The 17,893-nt window shown below is 51.5% G+C and overlaps 1 protein-coding gene across 1 annotated transcript in view; it reads right to left on the bottom strand.

Annotated features, from left to right (window-relative positions):
* MTOR (mechanistic target of rapamycin kinase) overlaps window positions 1-17,893 on the bottom strand; it is a 132,841-nt gene that overhangs the window by 19,154 nt on the left and 95,794 nt on the right. Inside the window, exons 31-38 of the mRNA XM_049618104.1 lie at window positions 14,844-14,944; window positions 12,921-13,036; window positions 11,390-11,467; window positions 11,075-11,182; window positions 7,643-7,768; window positions 7,413-7,544; window positions 3,202-3,317; window positions 2,126-2,243 (exon numbers count right to left, since the gene is read on the bottom strand). Of these exons, the coding sequence (XP_049474061.1) occupies window positions 2,126-2,243; window positions 3,202-3,317; window positions 7,413-7,544; window positions 7,643-7,768; window positions 11,075-11,182; window positions 11,390-11,467; window positions 12,921-13,036; window positions 14,844-14,944 (895 nt within the window). The remainder of the gene's footprint in view (window positions 1-2,125; window positions 2,244-3,201; window positions 3,318-7,412; window positions 7,545-7,642; window positions 7,769-11,074; window positions 11,183-11,389; window positions 11,468-12,920; window positions 13,037-14,843; window positions 14,945-17,893) is intronic.

The following is a 17,893-nucleotide window of genomic DNA, read 5'->3' as shown; positions in this document are numbered from 1 at the left end:
GGGAATGGGGCCTTTTACTAGACGCAGCCCGATTCCTTCATTTTGTGGGGCCCTTACTGTACCAGCACTGTGGCGAGTGCTGCGGGGGAAGGGCGCCCCAGGAGAGGCACGCCGGGTCCTCACCTCAGGGCCCTTCTGGTCTGGTGGGGGGCCCAGCAACCCAATGACAGGCAAACGTGGGGGGGGGCAAGGAGAGACGGGCAGCGGGCAGGCCAGGGCAAGCTTCACAGAGGGGAGGGATTTAGGGGAGGGCTTGAAGAGCAGCCTTCAACGGACAAGGCAGGGACAAGAGGCCAGCAGCAGGGACTTCCTGGCCTGGGGAGGTCAGGGACGAAGATGCAGGGTGGCCAGCATAGGGCGGTTCACAGGAAACAAACAGACCTGATTGGAGTGCAGGTGCGCAGGAGGAGGTGAGGGGAGGGTTAGCGAAGCAGCGGGGTCAGATTATGGACGGGTTGACATATTAGGTCAAGGAGGTCCCATTTCATTCTAGGTTTGGAAGATTCCCTTGGCAGCTGGTATATGAAACAGCTTATTTAAGACAGCAGAGACTTAGTGGTGCAAGTCTTGACCAGGTTCCAGGCCAGTGGGAAGGGGAGCACATCAAGAGCACGTATGGGGGCCGGCGTTCCGCCACCCAGCTCTCCCATCCGGCCAGGGTGCGCGGCCTGTCAGAGAGCCGATGCGCCATGACTGTTTGCTGGGAGAAGCCTTTGGTGCTTATTTTGGTAAAGGACGAACTATCCACCCCCGTGCCATGTTCAAGGACGGTACAGCACTGCCTGGTGTAGACAGCAGGAGGCACGCTTTGATTTGGGGGCCTCGTGAGTTTGCAGTGCGGGCAGGACATTAAATAATCCGCTAAGAGTTGGCCTTTTTGGATAAGCAGGCAATTCCTTTGCATCCCTTGCTAGAAACCTTTCTTTAACATAAATGTCTCCATTTTTCCACCTAAGCAGAGTAGGTTGACCACAGTTGACCTTTATTTGATGAGAAATAATTCTACAATGACACAGGCTCAGTTTCCCAATACCTTCATTTAGTCAACAGATCACTCCTCTATATCCCCTGCATGACGGGCACTGAGCCAGGGGACACGGTGAGCAACACGGAACCAGTCTCTGCACACTGATGGGACCACACCATGGGCAGTAAGACAGCATAGACCCCAAAGGACTCATACGACAGAAAAACTTAAATTCCTGGAGTCCGTTTTTTTCCCCTCATGACTCGTTTCTTTTCTCATCTGGTTAGGAGAGAGTTCTAATTGGTAAGGTTCTGGCTAGTCAAGGGTTTACTGGCTATATTTTCCAGGGTAGGACTGAAGCTGTTCTAGATAGAGTAATTACTGCTGCTACCACGAAATAGGCATTTTTCCGATCAGAATGAAGCATGCTTAAATCAGGGTAAGATTTTTACTGTGGATGCTTCTGTGTCTTCAGATGCGCCTTTTGATCCCAGAGGGATTAAATCACAAAGTATCAACAAGTTAAAGAAATACTGGAAAGAAATGATGACATGTGTTACAGCATGTGGCCATTACCAGGAGGTCCCTGAGGAAGGTCTAAAAACTCAGGGTATGTGCTCTCCTCAAAGATGTGTTCTTCCAAAAATCCCTCCTCTACCGGTCAACCACATCTTTGATACATTTTCTAATTTTGTTTATCTTCCTGAAAAGTCTCCTATGCCGTAACAGGATGTTACCCAGAGCTTTCCAATACAAATAAGAGAAAGTCAAGTTCTTAGATGAGGACCAGGCAGGGATGGAAATCAGGAAGAAGCCGGGAAGGAGCGGATGACCCAAGGGAAGACAGAGTCCCAGAGATTAACTGTGTGTCCAGATGCTCGTAGGAAAACAATCCGCTAAGAGTCTGGAAGACAACAGCGTTCCCCAGAGCCACACACGTAATAACGGTGCAGTAAAGTATCTCGCAGATGAAAGATTCGATCAATCTTTCTGTATCGATTAAGCTCGTAAGGGGCCTCTGGCAGTCCAACGAGCAAATGCCCAGAATCGGACCAGCACCACGAGGCTCTGCCGTAAAGCACAAGCGCTCGGGACGCCGGGAGCCGGGCTCTGCCCCCGGAGGAAGCGGGGCTGGGCCGCGGCCTGGGCCGCGGTTACCTTGTACCAGCCGCGGTCGTGCTCCGTGGCGGCGCTGTAGTACTGCAGCACTTTGGGGATGGTGCTCTCATTGATGCCCTGCAGGTTCAGCTGCCACTCCCCGAGTTTCAGGAAACACCTGGAAACAGAGAAACAGGCCACCGTGTCGCCATGCCCGCACACCAGCCCTCGCCCTCCACCAGGGAGGACAACTGATTGTGTCAGGGGGGCACGAAAGCCTCCCGGACAGTCGTGCTTGCTCTCGGGAAGCGACGTGGTGGAACCATCAGAATTCTCAACCGCACAGGAGGGAAAAAAACGGGCTTCGGGGATGCGTATTTTACGTATCGTATTCCCCTTGACGCGTCCTTCAATGCTAGCATAAACCAGTACCTGGGATGGGCAGGTCTGTATGGACCCGTCCACCCCCATGTCAGTGTTTGGTGGGAGTTGGCTGTTGAGTAACTTTCCTGATCGACTGCTCCTGGCTTCCCCCTCACTTCTCCCTTCTCCTCCATTTATAATGAATGATACAATACATATCAAAATATTACACACATACTAATAACATTAAGAGCCAACATTAACTGATTGCTACTCCATTCCAGGTACGGCTCTAAATCGTTGCCATGTTTGTTCTATTAACCCTCATATCACCTCATACCACCCTCACAAGTAGGAGCTCTCATTATCCCCTTTATAAATGGTGGGGAAACTGAGGCACAGAGCGGTTAAGTCATGCATCTGAAGTCACACAGCAAGGTAGCGGCGTATCTGGCGTTTGCAAACGAGGAGTCTCACTCTACACTTGATCTTAGCTGAGAGGCCGAGAAGCGATAAGGAGTCTAACTCTAAAGCCAGACACCAGGAGGGAGGACCACAGCACGTGGATGCTCTCGGGCTGCTGAATCCTGGGAAAACAGCAGCAGGGGCTCTGGGGCGGCACGATTCGATGGCCGCCTGGGGTCCCCACCGGAAAGAGCCAGGTCAGCAACTAGTGGCCCACGGAGCCCTGCGCGCTCCCCCTCCCCGTGCTGCAGAGGCGGCTGGCGTTGGCGGGACCGGAGCACGACCGGCCCCGGCCCGGAGGGCCTCACCTGGCCATGAGCTTGTGCAGCTCCTGCTTGTGCTGCTGGTCCTCGCTGGCGATGGCGTGCTGGGCTTGCTGCTGCATGGTCTGCACGAAGTGCTGCATGTGCTGGAAGGCATCGATCTGGAGCAGGACACAGGCACAGGGAGCTGCTTGGTTTGGGGCCCGGCCTCAGGGGCAAGACACTCCTGTCCATCAAACGGGTGTGTGAGCCGACCCCCCCTCCCAGGGGGACACCCCGGAGCGGTGACGAAGGGTCTCCCACGGTCAGGGGAGCAGGGCGTGATGCCGGGAGGTGGTTAGGCTTTTCAAAAAGATTCGTAGTTTTCCAACTCGAGCCTTAGCTCCCCTTGGTTAACTGCAGTACTATTTTCCTAAGTCTGGGAAAAGCTACGGCCCGGCTACCCCAAAATACCAATTCATATGAGGTAATCTGAAACGACCGCTTATTTCGCTATCAACACACTGCCCCGGGGCAAACCAGGCTTATGGGGAGCTATTTGGGGCCCGTAAAACTTTAGTTTTGTTTCAAACACTCTGGTACCTTGGGACACTCCGGCGGGGCAAAAACCGTGGTTTAAAAAACCCGACAGAACCCTCAGTGCCCGACTGAGAATACAGAGGTGGCGTAGAAGCCCCTCATACGTGCAGGTGAAACGGGGGGTGGGGGGAGACACCGGCCGAGCAGACGTCCAGTTGAACGTGGTAGCTTAGGAGCAAAATGCTCACAGCAGCCTCAAGCAGTCAGATCTATTTACACCACGGGGTTTTATACCAACAAGGCACCTGGGCTAGGAACGGGATGCCGAGTGAGGGAAGACTGGAGGGAGACACGGAGCCAGAGACCTGGGAATAAGTTACAAGCCGTCTGTAGAAGCCCACATGTCCACACACACCAGTGTCTTAATAAACGGGGTCCAGGGGCGCCTGGGTGGCTCAGTCGGTTAAGCGTCCGACTCTCGGTTTCGGCTCAGGTCGTGAGCTCACGGGTCGTGACTTCAAGCCCTGTGCCCGGCTCTGCACCGGTGGTGGCATGGAGCATGCTTGCGGTTCTTTCCCTCCCTCTCGCTCTGCCCCTCGCTCTTTCTCTCCCTCTCAAAATAAATAAACACACAAATGGGGTCCATATGCTCTTCAAAGGGCTTCATGGGTGGAGACAGCACATGGACACAAACGTTCCAACAGAAAAAAATGGTGGAATCTAAACCCACCAACACAGTGAGGGGAAACGCTACGTGAGAGGATGTGAAAAAGAGGCTACGTGTCCTTTCCTGTAGAAGGGGGGGGGGGGGGCGGCGGGAAAAGCTAACGTTTTAAATAAATAAGGTCAGGGCGGTCTTCTTCCGTGTTTTTAAAACACAGAAGCAGGTCAGCGGTGACAGTCTTGAAGGAAAAATAAAACTCCCTGGCTTGGGGGCAGAGACCAACCTCAGACACTTTTCAACGTAAGGAATTAATTGGCGTCAACGGGATGGGCTCACCCCAGAGCCAGGATGATGTGACAAAACGATTTATCAGGCAGCTAATCCGTGCAGGGGGACATTGCAGACACACAGATGTTCAACAGTTAACAAGACAACTGTCCCCCTCAGACAGCTAGCTGCCTTCATAGGGTCCCATTACTCACCACTGGCTTTGAAAAATGAACTACGTTAGCATCCCACACCTGGGAAGTGATAAATGTTCTTTTAGTTTTTCTACAAGAAACCGCACTGACCAGACTTAGAGCTGATTAAAAAGAAGAAGAAGAAGAAAAAAAAAAAAAAGAATTGAGAGGCAGCAGTAGAAAGATCAATCGGGGGGCTCCTGGGTGGCTCAGTCGGTTAAGCGGCCGACTTTGGCTCAGGTCATGATCTCGCGGTCCATGAGTTCGAGCCCCGCGTCGGGCTCTGTGCTGACAGCTCAGAGCCTGGAGCCTGTTTCAGATTCTGTGTCTCCCTCTCTCTCTGCCCCTCCCCCGTTCATGCTCTGTCTGTCTCTGTCTCAAAAATAAATAAACGTTAAAAAAAAGAAAAAAAAAAAGAAGATCAATCGGGAGAAAGGTGGCTGACTGATAACTCAGTGTGACGAGCGTGTCCATCAAGCAGGTAAGAACTACACCAGGAATGCTGAGGTCAGGGCTGTTCGGAGCCCATGAGCTCTGTGTCACTGACAGTCCAGACACACAGGTTAGAGTCTTTTGGGGAGGCTCAACAAGGCACTGAACAAAAAATAAATTGCCCAAACTGGGGAGGACTGGGTATTACTTTGGATTTGAAGCTCAGTATAAAGTAAATTTATCCCACTCGGGAGAATCTATATCCTTCTCTTCTGTGGCATGGAGGCAATTTATTTTCAAGGAATTGAAAATGTTCTATTAAAATCCCTCTTGGCTCCGCCCCTGGGAAGCGAGGAGAGAAAAACTGATTTTCTCTCTCTCTCTCTCTGACGGATGAGGGACCGGCCACTCAGAGGAAGGGGTTTCTCTCATGCCCAGAGTTTAAGCTGCACATCATACTCTTGGCTCCTGGATGCCTGAGTGGTTTGTGGGCAAGACGGACAAGCTCAGCTTAGCGAAATGTCATGGAAGGACCGGCCTGTCTCTAGATTCCGGGAAGCGGCTCACCTAGGAAAACACGGTACGGTCACCTACTGCCTGACGCCTTCCTGCAAAGCCGACGCTGCGTTTCTCAAACTCTTTCTGCCTTATGCAGGGCAGAACACAACAGTTTACTGAATTGCTTCTAGTGGCAGGAAAGCAGAGCTCAGAGAAGAAAAGCACCTGGTTCAACAGCACAGTTATTAATAAGCACTTGGTTTTCTTTGAGTAGCTCCCGAATGTCTGCGAAGGCAGAACATCTCTAGCTCTGGGCTTGAAGATCGAGCCCCTAACTTGAAAGAGGTTTCTCGATTTCTAATCCATGTCGTTTTATGGGCTCCCACCAGAATGTGGGCTCCCAAGAAGAGGCTGTAATGTGTGGAGAAGCCGGGCTGTGGTCCCATGTTGAAAGAAGCCACCCCTTGGTTGAGACATCAGCCAGGAGGCTCCCGCTGCCTGCCTTCGGCAAGACGTTCAAAGAGTTGGAGGCTGCACGTAGGAAGGAAACCGGACTAGATTCAGATCCAGTACCTTCTGTTTTTCTCATCTGCCTGGAGGAGGTCAGGCTTTGCATCGGAACCGCTCTGGCCTGGGAAGCTTGCAGAGCCTTGCAACCACACCAAAGCAAACCAGACCCCAACGAACAACAGGAGAAAACACCCCCCCCCTCCCCGCCCCCGCCCCAGACCATACGAGTGGGGAATGCAGCTCGGGTCGATACGACTGAAACGCACCCCTGTCAAAGACCAGCGCTGGGCTCCAGGGCTCCCAATCCCACTCTGGGCGGCGTTCGTCGTCAGAGTCGACCATCCGAAAGGAAGGCAGTTTCTAGACACAGTCCTAGATTTCCCTAAGCATGCCTCCCACTGAGACACGACTGCTATGTTATGGCATCTTTCCACGGCCACGGCCGCAGTGCTGACCCCTCTCACGACGGGTCCCAATGCGGGGACCACAGTGGCGAGAGAGGGAGAGCTGGGATGCCCTCTCTGTCCGGTAAGGAGGACAAGGAGCCAAAGCGGATGCTGATTTTGCCTCCGGGGCCAACTTTTTGTTAATCATCGCCATCATTCAGGAAGACGGTTTCAAAAAAATAAAACCAAAAACCCCCGCCAGGAGCCGCATCTAATTCCCTGTCTGGGGAAGGCCCTGCCTGTAATTAAAGTAAGAGGAATTCTACGCTGGCTCCAAGGTGACGCTCCCGACTGGATTCAACATTACACTCGGTGTTGCTGCTTCTGAATCCCAAGCGATGATAGGACAGGAGACGAGAAGTCTGAAAACGCAAACTGGTCTTGTGAAATTTCCCATCTGTGCTCTCACAGATAGGCTGTCCTTTCGGTACTGAATAGCCCACCTTCTCTTGGGGGGGGGGGGGGTAGAAATTCAGCTTTCTCTATGTTCTAGCATAATCAGTTATATTACGTGATTACACTCATTGGTTCGATCAACTGTACACGTGCACGTCCTCGAATATGATTCACTTTTGAAATCGGGCCAAATAGCTTCCTACCAGGAGCTAACTCCCTGACATGGTGGTTTGGATGCTGTTTCCCTTTGGGCCCCGAGGCAGTGACAAGCCGATTAGTGAGCATTTTGGAGCGACGCGGTCTACTGCTGGACGGAATCGGGACACAGACCTTGCGAGCACTCTTCCACATGTTTTTCATGTAGGCGTAGGTCACCTGAGGGTGAACTGTTGGCAGAGGATGGTCAAGTTGCCGAGACGGATCAACTCCCAGGAGCAACACCAAGGTCTTATGAGCAAGAGCCTTAAAACCAAGAGAGGTCAGGTTATAAACAGAACGGGACCGGGAGCGCCGGGCCCTCCTCAGCCTCCCACCCTGCCCTGGTGGCGGGGGTGACTCACCAGCCTGCCACTCTTGCCACACAGGCTGGCATACTTGAGCCAGGTCCTCATGTCCTCGTGGGGGCTGACCACGAGCGAGCGCACCATCAGGATTTTCTGCCAGTCCTCCACGATGCGCTGGCAGCCCTGGAACATTCGGGGGTGAGAGTTAGGTAGGTCTCCTGCTGTCGCTTCATCCCCGACAAGCAACAGCAAAACCCACCTTGAGCCAAAGAAAAGAAACTCATTTTTACAACCTCAACTTTCTCAAGGGAGGGGTACTGCGAAGAAAACAAGAAAACAAAACACTTCTTAGGAACCTCTCAAAATCTGAGGACCAGGGGAGTATGGACTCTGGCGCTTGGATCCCAGCCCTGCCACTTACCATCTATGTGACGCTGTGCAAGTTACTTAGCTGGTAAAAGGGGGTAAAGGCAGTACCAACTTCATAGGGCTATGATGAGGGTGACAGGAGTTAAATTATTTAAACTGCTTTTCTGGATTGTAAATAATGCGTCTTTAACTTTGATTTTTTTTTTTTTTTTTTTTTGCTTCAGTTTCTCTGGATGAAGTGGACTATCACTGACAAACGCAATGTTAAAATGTATCATGCAGGGGCTCCTGGGTGGCTCAGTCGGTTGAGCGGCCGACTTCGGCTCGGGTCACGATCTTGTGGTCCGTGAGTTCGAGCCCCGCGTCGGGCTCTGTGCTGACAGCTCGGAGCCTGGAGCCTGCTTCAGATTCTGTGTCTCCCTCTCTCTCTGCCCCTCCCCTGCTCGTGCTCTCTCTCTGTCTCAAAACTAATAAATAAAAACATTAAAAAAAAATGTATCATTCAGGGGCGCCTGGTTGGCTCCGTTGGAGAAGCTTGTGACTCTTGATCTCGGGGTCATGAGTTCAAGCCCTGTGTTGGGTGTAGAGATTACTTAAAGATAAAATCTTTTTAAAAATGTATCATTCAAGATTTGGAAGATGAATTAAGCACAAAAGAAGTTTAAACAATTAAAATTTCACATGACATTGCTCGTAAATTGGTGGCATAAATAGTCCTGAAGTTATTAATCCCAACTGATGATAGGAAAGGTGATGAGGAATCTGAAAAACCGAACCAGACTTGTGACCAGTTATTGATGCCTAAACCTTCATGAAAACTTGCCTAGATTCTTTCCTCTTCATTTGTCCCAGAGCAAAAACTGCACGGAGAAGGAAAAGTGCCTCATTTGTTCACATCTATACATTCCTTTTAATGACAATAGAGTGGGGGCACCTGGGTGGCTCAGTCGATTATGCGTCCGACTTCGGCTCAGGTCATGATCTCACGAGCTCGAGCCCCGCGTCGGGCTCTGTGCTGACAGCTTGGAGCCTGGAGCCTGCTTTCAGATTCTGTGTCTCCCTCTCTCTCTTTGCCCCTCCCCTACTCATGCTCTTGGTCTCTCTCTCTCTCGAAAAAAATAAAAGTAATAATAAAAAAATAGAATGAATTCATCATTATTAAAAGGGGTAGGCTAATTTTATATCAAAAACTTCTGAGGGAGAGTGGGCCTCTCCTCTTCCTCACTGTAAGAAGTCAGGCTCAGAGACAGACCTGCAGGGGAGCAGAGCTCCTGAGACCTGTCACTCCTTTGGTGAATTCATCCGTTCAAAAGGCAAATGGAACCAAATGAACCATCCCTCCATGGAGGCGATTCTGAAGCCCAGCAGCAATGGCCACAGGCTTTTAAGTGTAACAGGATCCAGAGTGAACTTAAATGCAGAACTCAAGGCACATGAGGCTGACCTCTCATGCTCCCCACGGGAGACCCTGGTGGGGGATCTCCACGGAAATGACCTGATCACAAAATGGCGGCCTTCCAGCTGAGGTGGCTTATCGAGTGCTTTGACGACAAGCCATCCATGAGAGCCAAATTTCTGCCACAAACTTAGTGCTTTATTTTCAGGCCTCGGACCGTGTCTTTCCGTCCCATTAAGTGTGGCAACAGTGATTTGGAAAGTTATAAAAACAGAAAAAAGTACATCGAGTGACTGTTTTGGGAACTTCTCACCATCCGCTAGTTTCTTCCAGATGCCGAAATGATCGGGCCCCCTGTGAGCCAAAAAGCATCTTGCTGTCTCAAGGTAGGAAAGTCACGAAGGCCTCCGATGACGACAGTGTTTTGGACACGGTAAAGTCAAGCACGGGTTTCCCCTCTCCAAGACTCATTTACTCCACCCCCGTCCGGGTCTCTTTTTGGACAAGGTCTCCCTTGTCAGAATGGCAAAAGATTCATCAGATCTCTGATGTGGAAACTCTTTACCCCATTACAGACACTTAAAAAAAAAACCGGGGTGTGTCCAAGGCAGGTGGGAAATGCTTGCTCTGTGGAATTCTTTTCTGGTGGCCAATGGACAATTTTCCATCAAAACATTCACTGGGCGTTTCATAATTGCTAATAAAACATCTCAAAGAACTGCATGTGCTCACTGCAGAGCGTAAGTGACTCTGCATTCACACACGCTCTTTGCCTCCTGCTCTCCCCTCGCCAGCGGAATGTGCCCAAAGCTCCCCAGACAGGAATGCGGCCTGGAGTGAAAAGGTTTTCTCACAGCCCACTGAGGAGGGGCCTGGAGCCGAATCTGGAAATAGGTATGGATGGGCCAAGAGGAACTGTCTAAAACCGTGGCGGTGGGGGGGAACGACGGACGAGTGGCTTCTGGAGCGGTGAAGGCTTTTTCTCCTTTGCAAATGAACTTGCCCTCCTACCAAAGCAAGGAATGCGAGAGCTGTCCTTTCCAAGAACACTTAAGACTGCTGACTCCCACATCTGGAACAGACTGCTCCTCACGCTTCAAACGACCAGAATGTACAATGAAAACACTGATGCAGGACTTGGAGAAGTTCCTCCGTGAGGGAAACTTCAGTCAGAAGAGAGACTGTGGACGACTACGGCCTGAGGAACTGTACACGGCAGGGGTCGGTCAATCGAAGCATCAGGTAACCCCGGTTAAAAAGCTGGATGTGGGTGGCCGCGAAGTGGATTCAGAGCAGTGGTTCTCAGTGTTGGCCACACACTGGAAACATGTGGGGAGGCTGAAAAGATACTGAGCCTCGGTCTGTCCCCAGAAATTTGGATTTATTTAGTCTGGGAAGCGGCCTAAGTATCCGGACTTGAAAATCTCTGCAGGTCATTCTATCATGCAGCTGAAGTGGAGAACCACCGAATCCGGGGTTAAGATTCTCAACAGGTTGTCTAGAAGTGGCACTTATTAAAGACGTTTTCTTGCCCTCCTCGAAAAGGGTAAGAGGAGGCTGGAGAACTGGTCATTCTCTCACACCTAAGGGCTTAGGTGCCGGGACTTTGAGTGCTTTGCCTTGAACGCGGCCCCAGCCTCTGTGAGGAGGCAGGGAGCGCATGGCGAGCCAGAGCAGGGGAGGGAGAGTGGACGGGCTACCCCGGGGCTTTCTGCCGGCCTCACCTGCAGTCTCTCCCACCAGATCTGGCGGATGATCTCCCGTCGCTCGGGGACGAGCTTGTACTGGATAACCTCCTCCAGCTCGGAGAGCATGTGGCAAGAAACCATGGCCTGATGGAAGCAAATCACATTCCAACTTAATACGGCATGAACAATCCACAGCCAGGATTCATTTCAATCATTCCTTCTGGCGACAGGGTATCTGCTGAGAACACACAGGCATGTTCTCAGCGGCCTGTGACTCCTCACTGGCCCGCGCTGAGGAAAGAACTGAAATGAGCCTTTAAAACGACACTGTGCAGAATGCTCGACACTCACCCCATATGCCCGACTGTAGCTCTCTCCTGCCATAGCAGTTAGCTCTGCATCCAGCAGGTCCCTGGCTTTGTCGATACACTAGAAGAGAAACAGAGAAGCCTGGAACTGAGCCATGGGCTCGGGAGCTGAGTGTGGTCTTCGGCTTCCTAACTAGTTGGAGCTTATCCGTTTCACTTAAACTCTAGTGATGGAGAGAAAAGTTCACTGAAGAAGGAAAGAAGCCTTTTACCAGATTTGCAAGGCTAAAGAAGAGCATTATCCAATTTCCCAGAAAAGACAGAACGTATGGCAACCAAAAGCTTAACATCCCGAATCCTAGGTAACGAGGGAAGGAATAGGTATGCTGAGAATCACTGTGTTCTCAGGACATCAGGGTGGCCCAGTCGGTTGAGCGTCCGACCTCGGCTCAGGTCATGATCTCACAGCTCGTGGGTCCGAGCCCCACATCGGGTTCTGTGCTGACAGCTCGGAGCCCGGAGCCTGCTGTGGATCCTGGGTCTCCCTCTCTCTCTCTGCCCCTCCCCTGTTTGTGCTCAGTCTCTCTCAAAAATAAATGATAAACATTAAGTAAAAAAAAAAAAAAAAAAAAAGAAAAGAATCACTGTGTTCTCCTGTCTCAAGACGACAGCTTGTGGACCTGCCTTCTTTCATCTTTTCCTTGCTGGACGTATTTGTGAAACTAAACTGTGCAAACCCTTACTAGCTCCAGGTGGCCATCACTGGCTTCTAAGCGTCTTGTCCTCATGCAGGAGTGCCGTGGCTCCTGGCAGAGGAATGTCCAGACCTGTCCATGTCACAGGCGCCTCTGTGCCTGTGAAACGACGGCCCAGGCCTCAGTTCTCATCATGTAAGCCCGAGCTCAGGGGATGGCCCCAGGACTGTGGTTTGAGTCTTGTGTTTCCTCAACTCAAGACCCCGCATGCAAAGCTTTTCCTTTCTCGAATATTTGAGCTTCGTTACTGTGCCCCCATCCCTTGGGTGCTCGGGTCATTTACCCCAGCACCTCACCCAAGACAGCCTGGTGCCTGTTAGGATGTGACCACTTTGTTCTTTTATCCCGTGAGCCAGCACAGGGTTCTCAAATACAGAGCTCCCTTTCCCAGGCCATCGCTATGTGACACGCCTGAACAGCCGAAGAACCTGGAGACTGACCTCTGCAGACGGGGCTGCTGCTTCCCGAACCCTCCTCGGGTGAGACACACAGCCCTTCTGTACTACAAGGGACGCTGCTAAAGCAGAGCGATCAGAGGGTGCAGTGCTGACCCGAGAAGCGAATTCCAAAACCACGTAAATGGCAAAGTCCAGAACACCTCTGTCCCTCTTAGAGCAGAAAGTGGCCCTGGCTGATGTGCTGGCAGTCTTCTTGCGAGTCTTATGCTCCAAAGCCTAGATTCTGATGTGCTCATGGAGCCGAACCCCAGAGCGGAAGGACATTAGCCCATTTCCACAGGGGCTGCGTGCCTCGGAACTGACGGGGCACAACTAATCACCTTTCCTTTGCTAGACGGTCTGAGTACACGTAGGCTTTTACCTGTTGCGCCAAGGAGAAGAGGTCCTGATGTAGTGCCAGCACGGCTCTATAAAATGCCCCATCGTGGGTGTCCCGAGGGATCATACAGGTATATTCCTCCATGCTGTCCCACTGACCTACACACACACACACACACAGAGAGACAGAGAGAGAGAGGAAAGCATTAGGGTGGTCAGCTTGCTAGGATGCTAAGGGAGCAGCTCAAATTGGCCTTGTCACTGTACCTTGCATTTAGCTTGGGGTTCGAACGAGACGGGCTTGTGCCTGATGTATCAAAACCCTGCCAAGACTCTCTACCCTACAGGGTTGAGCGAGCCAGTGTAACAAGCAAAGCCACATCTGTCTTCCAAACACAGGACTCCACTGCTGCCCCAGGGAGCTCCGTGAAAGATGGGAGAAACCCAGTGAGTGCAAAGCCTACCTGTCAAGAGGCTTTAACGTAGCACCTCATTAACCTAGAGGACTCGCTCAGGCTTCCCTAGGTGACACGGGATGGCTTTCTTCCCTACTAGCAAAGCAGCTCGCAGTTTGACGGTACATTGGAAATTACATTTTCCCCTCAACGACTGAAAGAGGCCATTACCCAGACAGGGGGCAGGATTAGACAAAGAGTTCGCCCGCCTCACTCTGGCACTACCTGTGCCTCAGGAGGGAGGAGATAAATATTTTAAGAGGTTCTGTTATAACAGAAAGATGGGCTGGGTCATAGCACAGCGGTCTCTGTATCAGGGCACAGACCGGGGAAAGGGCTACATCCAGAAAGAGACATTGACTTCCCCTGACAGGGGGAGCACGCATCAGATGCCAGCGTTTCCAAGCCCATCTGCAGAAACGCTATCAGCCTCATTAGCTGCAGACTGCAGGGCAGCCGATTTTACAAGGCATTTTCCTGCCTTTCACTCCAGACCATCGACTCATTCATTCTCGGTGCCTCTGGGCAAAAGCAAATGGCAAACGATGACTCCTCAGGAAGCACTTTGTTTTTGAAAAATGTCCTGGATCCAGCCCAGAGCTCATGAATGGAAAGGATATAAGCTCTGTGACTCAAGAGGGATGGAATGGAGGTAGAGGGTTATGTAACCTTCCTCTGGACTCCACAGGTGAAGCTTTTCACTTGGGGCGTCCTGTGGCTTCTGTCCCCGCTTATTGAGAACATCTCTGGACCAGACATTGGTAATCTCAGCTGGGGCCTGGTGTCAGAAATCTACACTTGTCTGTGGGGACTGAAAGGAGATTTCTGCCTTAAAATACTCAGGGAGTAAGGGGGGTATCAGGCAGCAAGGAGGAGAACAGAAAATACAGAGCTGTGAAAATGTTTATAAGTGTTGGAGAAGGTGAGGGCATATGGGAGTTCGTTATACTATTCTCTTCACTTTTATATGTGTTAGGAAAGTTCTAGAATAACAGTTAAGAAATAAAAGGAGACAGACAGCTGTCTTCTCTCTTTATTCCTGCTAGGGGTAAAGACATGATGGGCGGAGCTCCAGCAGCCATCCTGGATCATGAGGTGGACTTGAAAATGGAGGTCCCACGCAAAGCAGAAAATATGGAGAGAGGCTAATGGCAATGGAGCCAGACACTAGGTTGGAAATTTCTACTTCTAGATATTATTCGTAAGAGAGAAAAATAAACCAGTAATTTGTTTAGAATAAACAAAACCTCACTAAATATATCAGTTTTGATGCTTGCTGGCTGGTTTTCTTGGCTTCCCTGGTGAGAGCCATTTTTACCCGTGTCTAACAAGTCAGTCACGGTCATCAGGTAGAAGGCACGGGTGGGAGAGACAGACGTGGGTACAGGCTATTTGACACTTCTATGGACCTCACGTTTCTACCTGTAACCACAGCTGCCTTAATTTTTGAATGCGAGCCCCCAGCCACCCCCTCCCTACCCCGACGGGGGTGCCTGGGAGGGAAGCCTCACCTAAGCCCCAGGCAGCTGCAGCGGCCATCCGGGCCATCTTGGCTTGGGTCTCATCGTTAACCAGGGTCCACTTCTCACAGCACTGCTGGTGGAGCTGCCCCCTGAAGGAAGAGAACCAGACAGTTGTGTTACCCGAAACCACTTCCACAACCTGTGCGTCGTCCTCTCTGGCCCCCTGGGTGAGCTGGGGCCTGCCGTGAACCGGGAGCCTTCAAATAAAAAGCACTTTTGACTGGGTCCTAAGATATAGGAGAAGTGGTCGGTGACTTCTTTCTACGGCCTGGTGGCTCACCATTTGTCGGCGGATGACTTTATCGAGGCTGGGGAATGTGTCTAACTCTGGGATCGGAGATGTCCTGGGCATCCCGCCCCCTTCATAAATACTAAGTAGCTTCTTTCCTAGGCCAGTGAATTTTGGGCTCTTTCCCCTTAGCGGGCCTACGGAGAAAGCAATCTGAAGAGACACAGCGACATCTGGACATTCATCTTGGGCTCAAAGGTTTAGGGAGAACGGGCTCTTGAAAGTGTGATACAAACGGCTGTGGTCTGAAATGAGACGCAACTGAAATCCATCAGCACAGGACGAGGAAGGCTCAACCGTGGTCACGCCCACCAGAAACCCAGATGCTCGTTCCCGGATTTTATACAACTGCCGTTCGTGTGGGGAAGGACTATGAGATACCGAGATCTGAATGGTGCTCAAGAGACTTCAATCCACCAAGAGGGCAGAAGGCCTCTCGAGAAGCGAGACGTCCCGTTGACTCTTGACACCGTTGCCTTCCCATGTTCCCCTCCTGAATGAATGGATGTCAAACCTTGCTGGTGGGCGGACAGGACCCTCTGTTTTCCTGTCAGCTTCAAGACTCAGCTAGGAGACTCTAATCCTTCACGCTTTCCGAAAGAGACGCTGCAGCATTTTTTTTTTTTTTTTTAGGATGTTCTAATTTGGTCTTGGCAGTGGATCAAGAGAAAAGGTACAAGTTCCAAGTGGCCCAGATCAGAAGCTGTGTGGGACATGAGCTACACGGTGTGTGGTCAAGATGCTGAAGCCAGTCAGTTCTGAAGGGCTCTAGGCTGAGCTCACCGAGAAGCGGACTAGCGACCACTGCTAGGACAACTGCTCAGGGCCGTGATCCAGCACGGTGGCACAGCCGTCACTAACTTCTCTGGCGCACGATCAAGAGAGCCGGGGCCACAACATTCTAGTTCAGTACACAGCTAGGATCAAAAAGAGGAGGAAGGGGAGTGGGCCGCCTCTGTGCCCCAGGCACTCACTGAAGCTCGGTGACGGGAGCAGGATGGAGGTCGCTGTTGGCTTCCTGCCATCCACCCCCAAAACCTTCACCGCTGGGCCCTGCAAGGGGTGACCTTTGAGCAGCAGTTCTCAAACTGTCTGTGCATCACAATCCCCCGGAGGCTCCTTCCTTCAAATAGATTGTTGGGCGTCACTCCCTGAGCCTGACTCAGGAGGCGTGCACTGGGGCCTAAGAAGGTCCATGTCTAACAAGTTTCTAGGTGATACTGACACTGCGGCCCTGTGTCTGAAAATCACGGACTCAGTGGCAGATTTTTGTTGGGGTCCTGCCTAGACGTCGGGGAGGAAGCTGCCTGATCTCTGAACGGTTCTTCTAACCCTAGATTTCAAATCTGTATAGCTGGGGGCCACAGGCAACTCAGCACCCTCCAGTCTTGTCAGGACCACCCAGCTCTGTGCCGTAGGTCTGCGGACCCAGCTGTGCTTTTCATCTAGAGGCAGGGAGCGAGTTCAGTGTGAAACACCACAAACTGTTACCTGAAAAGACACAGCAGGGAGCAGCGGCCCCCGACGGCAGACATGGGCACCGCCTCTAACCTGTGGCCCTGTTAATAGCTGCCAGCACACACAGAGGGGGGTTCCTCTCCCATCAGCATTTGTCACAAACAAAAATGCAGAATACACTGAATCTTAACGCTCAAAGGCAAGGGGAGAACAAAATCAAATACATAAGAAAATATGAGGGGCGCCTGGGTGGCTTGGTCGGTTAAGCGTCCAACTTCGGCTCAGGTCATGATCTCACGGTCTGTGAGTTCGAGCCCCGCGTCGGGCTCTGTGCTGACAGCTCAGAGCCTGGAGCCTGTTTCAGATTCTGTGTCTCCCTCTCTCTCTGCCCCTCCCCCGTTCATGCTCTGTTTCTCTCTGTCTCAAAAATAAATAAATGTTAAAAAAAAAAAAAAAAAAAGAAAATATGAGTCTGTGTGTGGGGCAAACAGTACGATCTCTTTTCTGGTACCTCTCAAGGCACTCCAGGGAGAACTGGGTAAAACGCCTGTCCTCCAAGACTTTGACCTTCCCACTGAGCACAGGGGCAGAAAGCTCCGAAAGTGTTCTTTCATTTGAACACCTAAGTGGCTGACGGCCTCTGATCTCGCTCCTGAGCAATCTGTTCTCTAGGACCCAAGGGCCTGTGAAGGAGTAGTTAGGGAGAGGGCTTACTCACACTCACCCTGGCAGCAGGTGTGGCTGTGTGTGCCATGGGGCTGGGCTGGGGGCTTAGCTTCCTGGGGCAGACGAGCATGGGGAAGGGGTAGGTTCTTAGCTCACTGGTAACCCCTGGTCACTGCTGACACCGCCTCTGCGGGCGTGTTCAGGATACATACTCGAAGCGAAAGCTGCTTAGATAGAACTGACCGAACTGACGTTCGACAGAACTGACCGAACAAACCATGTGAGAACCCTGCAGGTGATCGGGAAAAGGATCCTGCTTCATTCATCTCTTTTTAAAATCTCTTTCAGCCGGCCGCGTTCCTAAATCCCCTGGTCAGCATCACCAGCCACTTACACTTTATAGGTAATTATGGAACTGGAACGGATCCAAGAGAGCAGAGGCAAAGGGGACCCAGCCCCGCCACGGCAGGAGACCTGGATCACTTAGCTCTTGGGACCCCGCAGGCAGGCTGTGTCAACTTCCCCGAGTGTCACAGGGGATTGGACAGAATCACAATGAAAGCCTCTTCAATATATCCAAGCTACCCCTACATAACCAACGTAAGAAAGTGCTCGTCTCGAATTC

The sequence above is a fragment of the Panthera uncia genome (genome assembly GCF_023721935.1).
Source record: "Panthera uncia isolate 11264 chromosome C1 unlocalized genomic scaffold, Puncia_PCG_1.0 HiC_scaffold_4, whole genome shotgun sequence".
NCBI lineage: Eukaryota > Metazoa > Chordata > Mammalia > Carnivora > Felidae > Panthera > Panthera uncia.
This window is presented reverse-complemented; position numbering and strand designations above follow the sequence as displayed.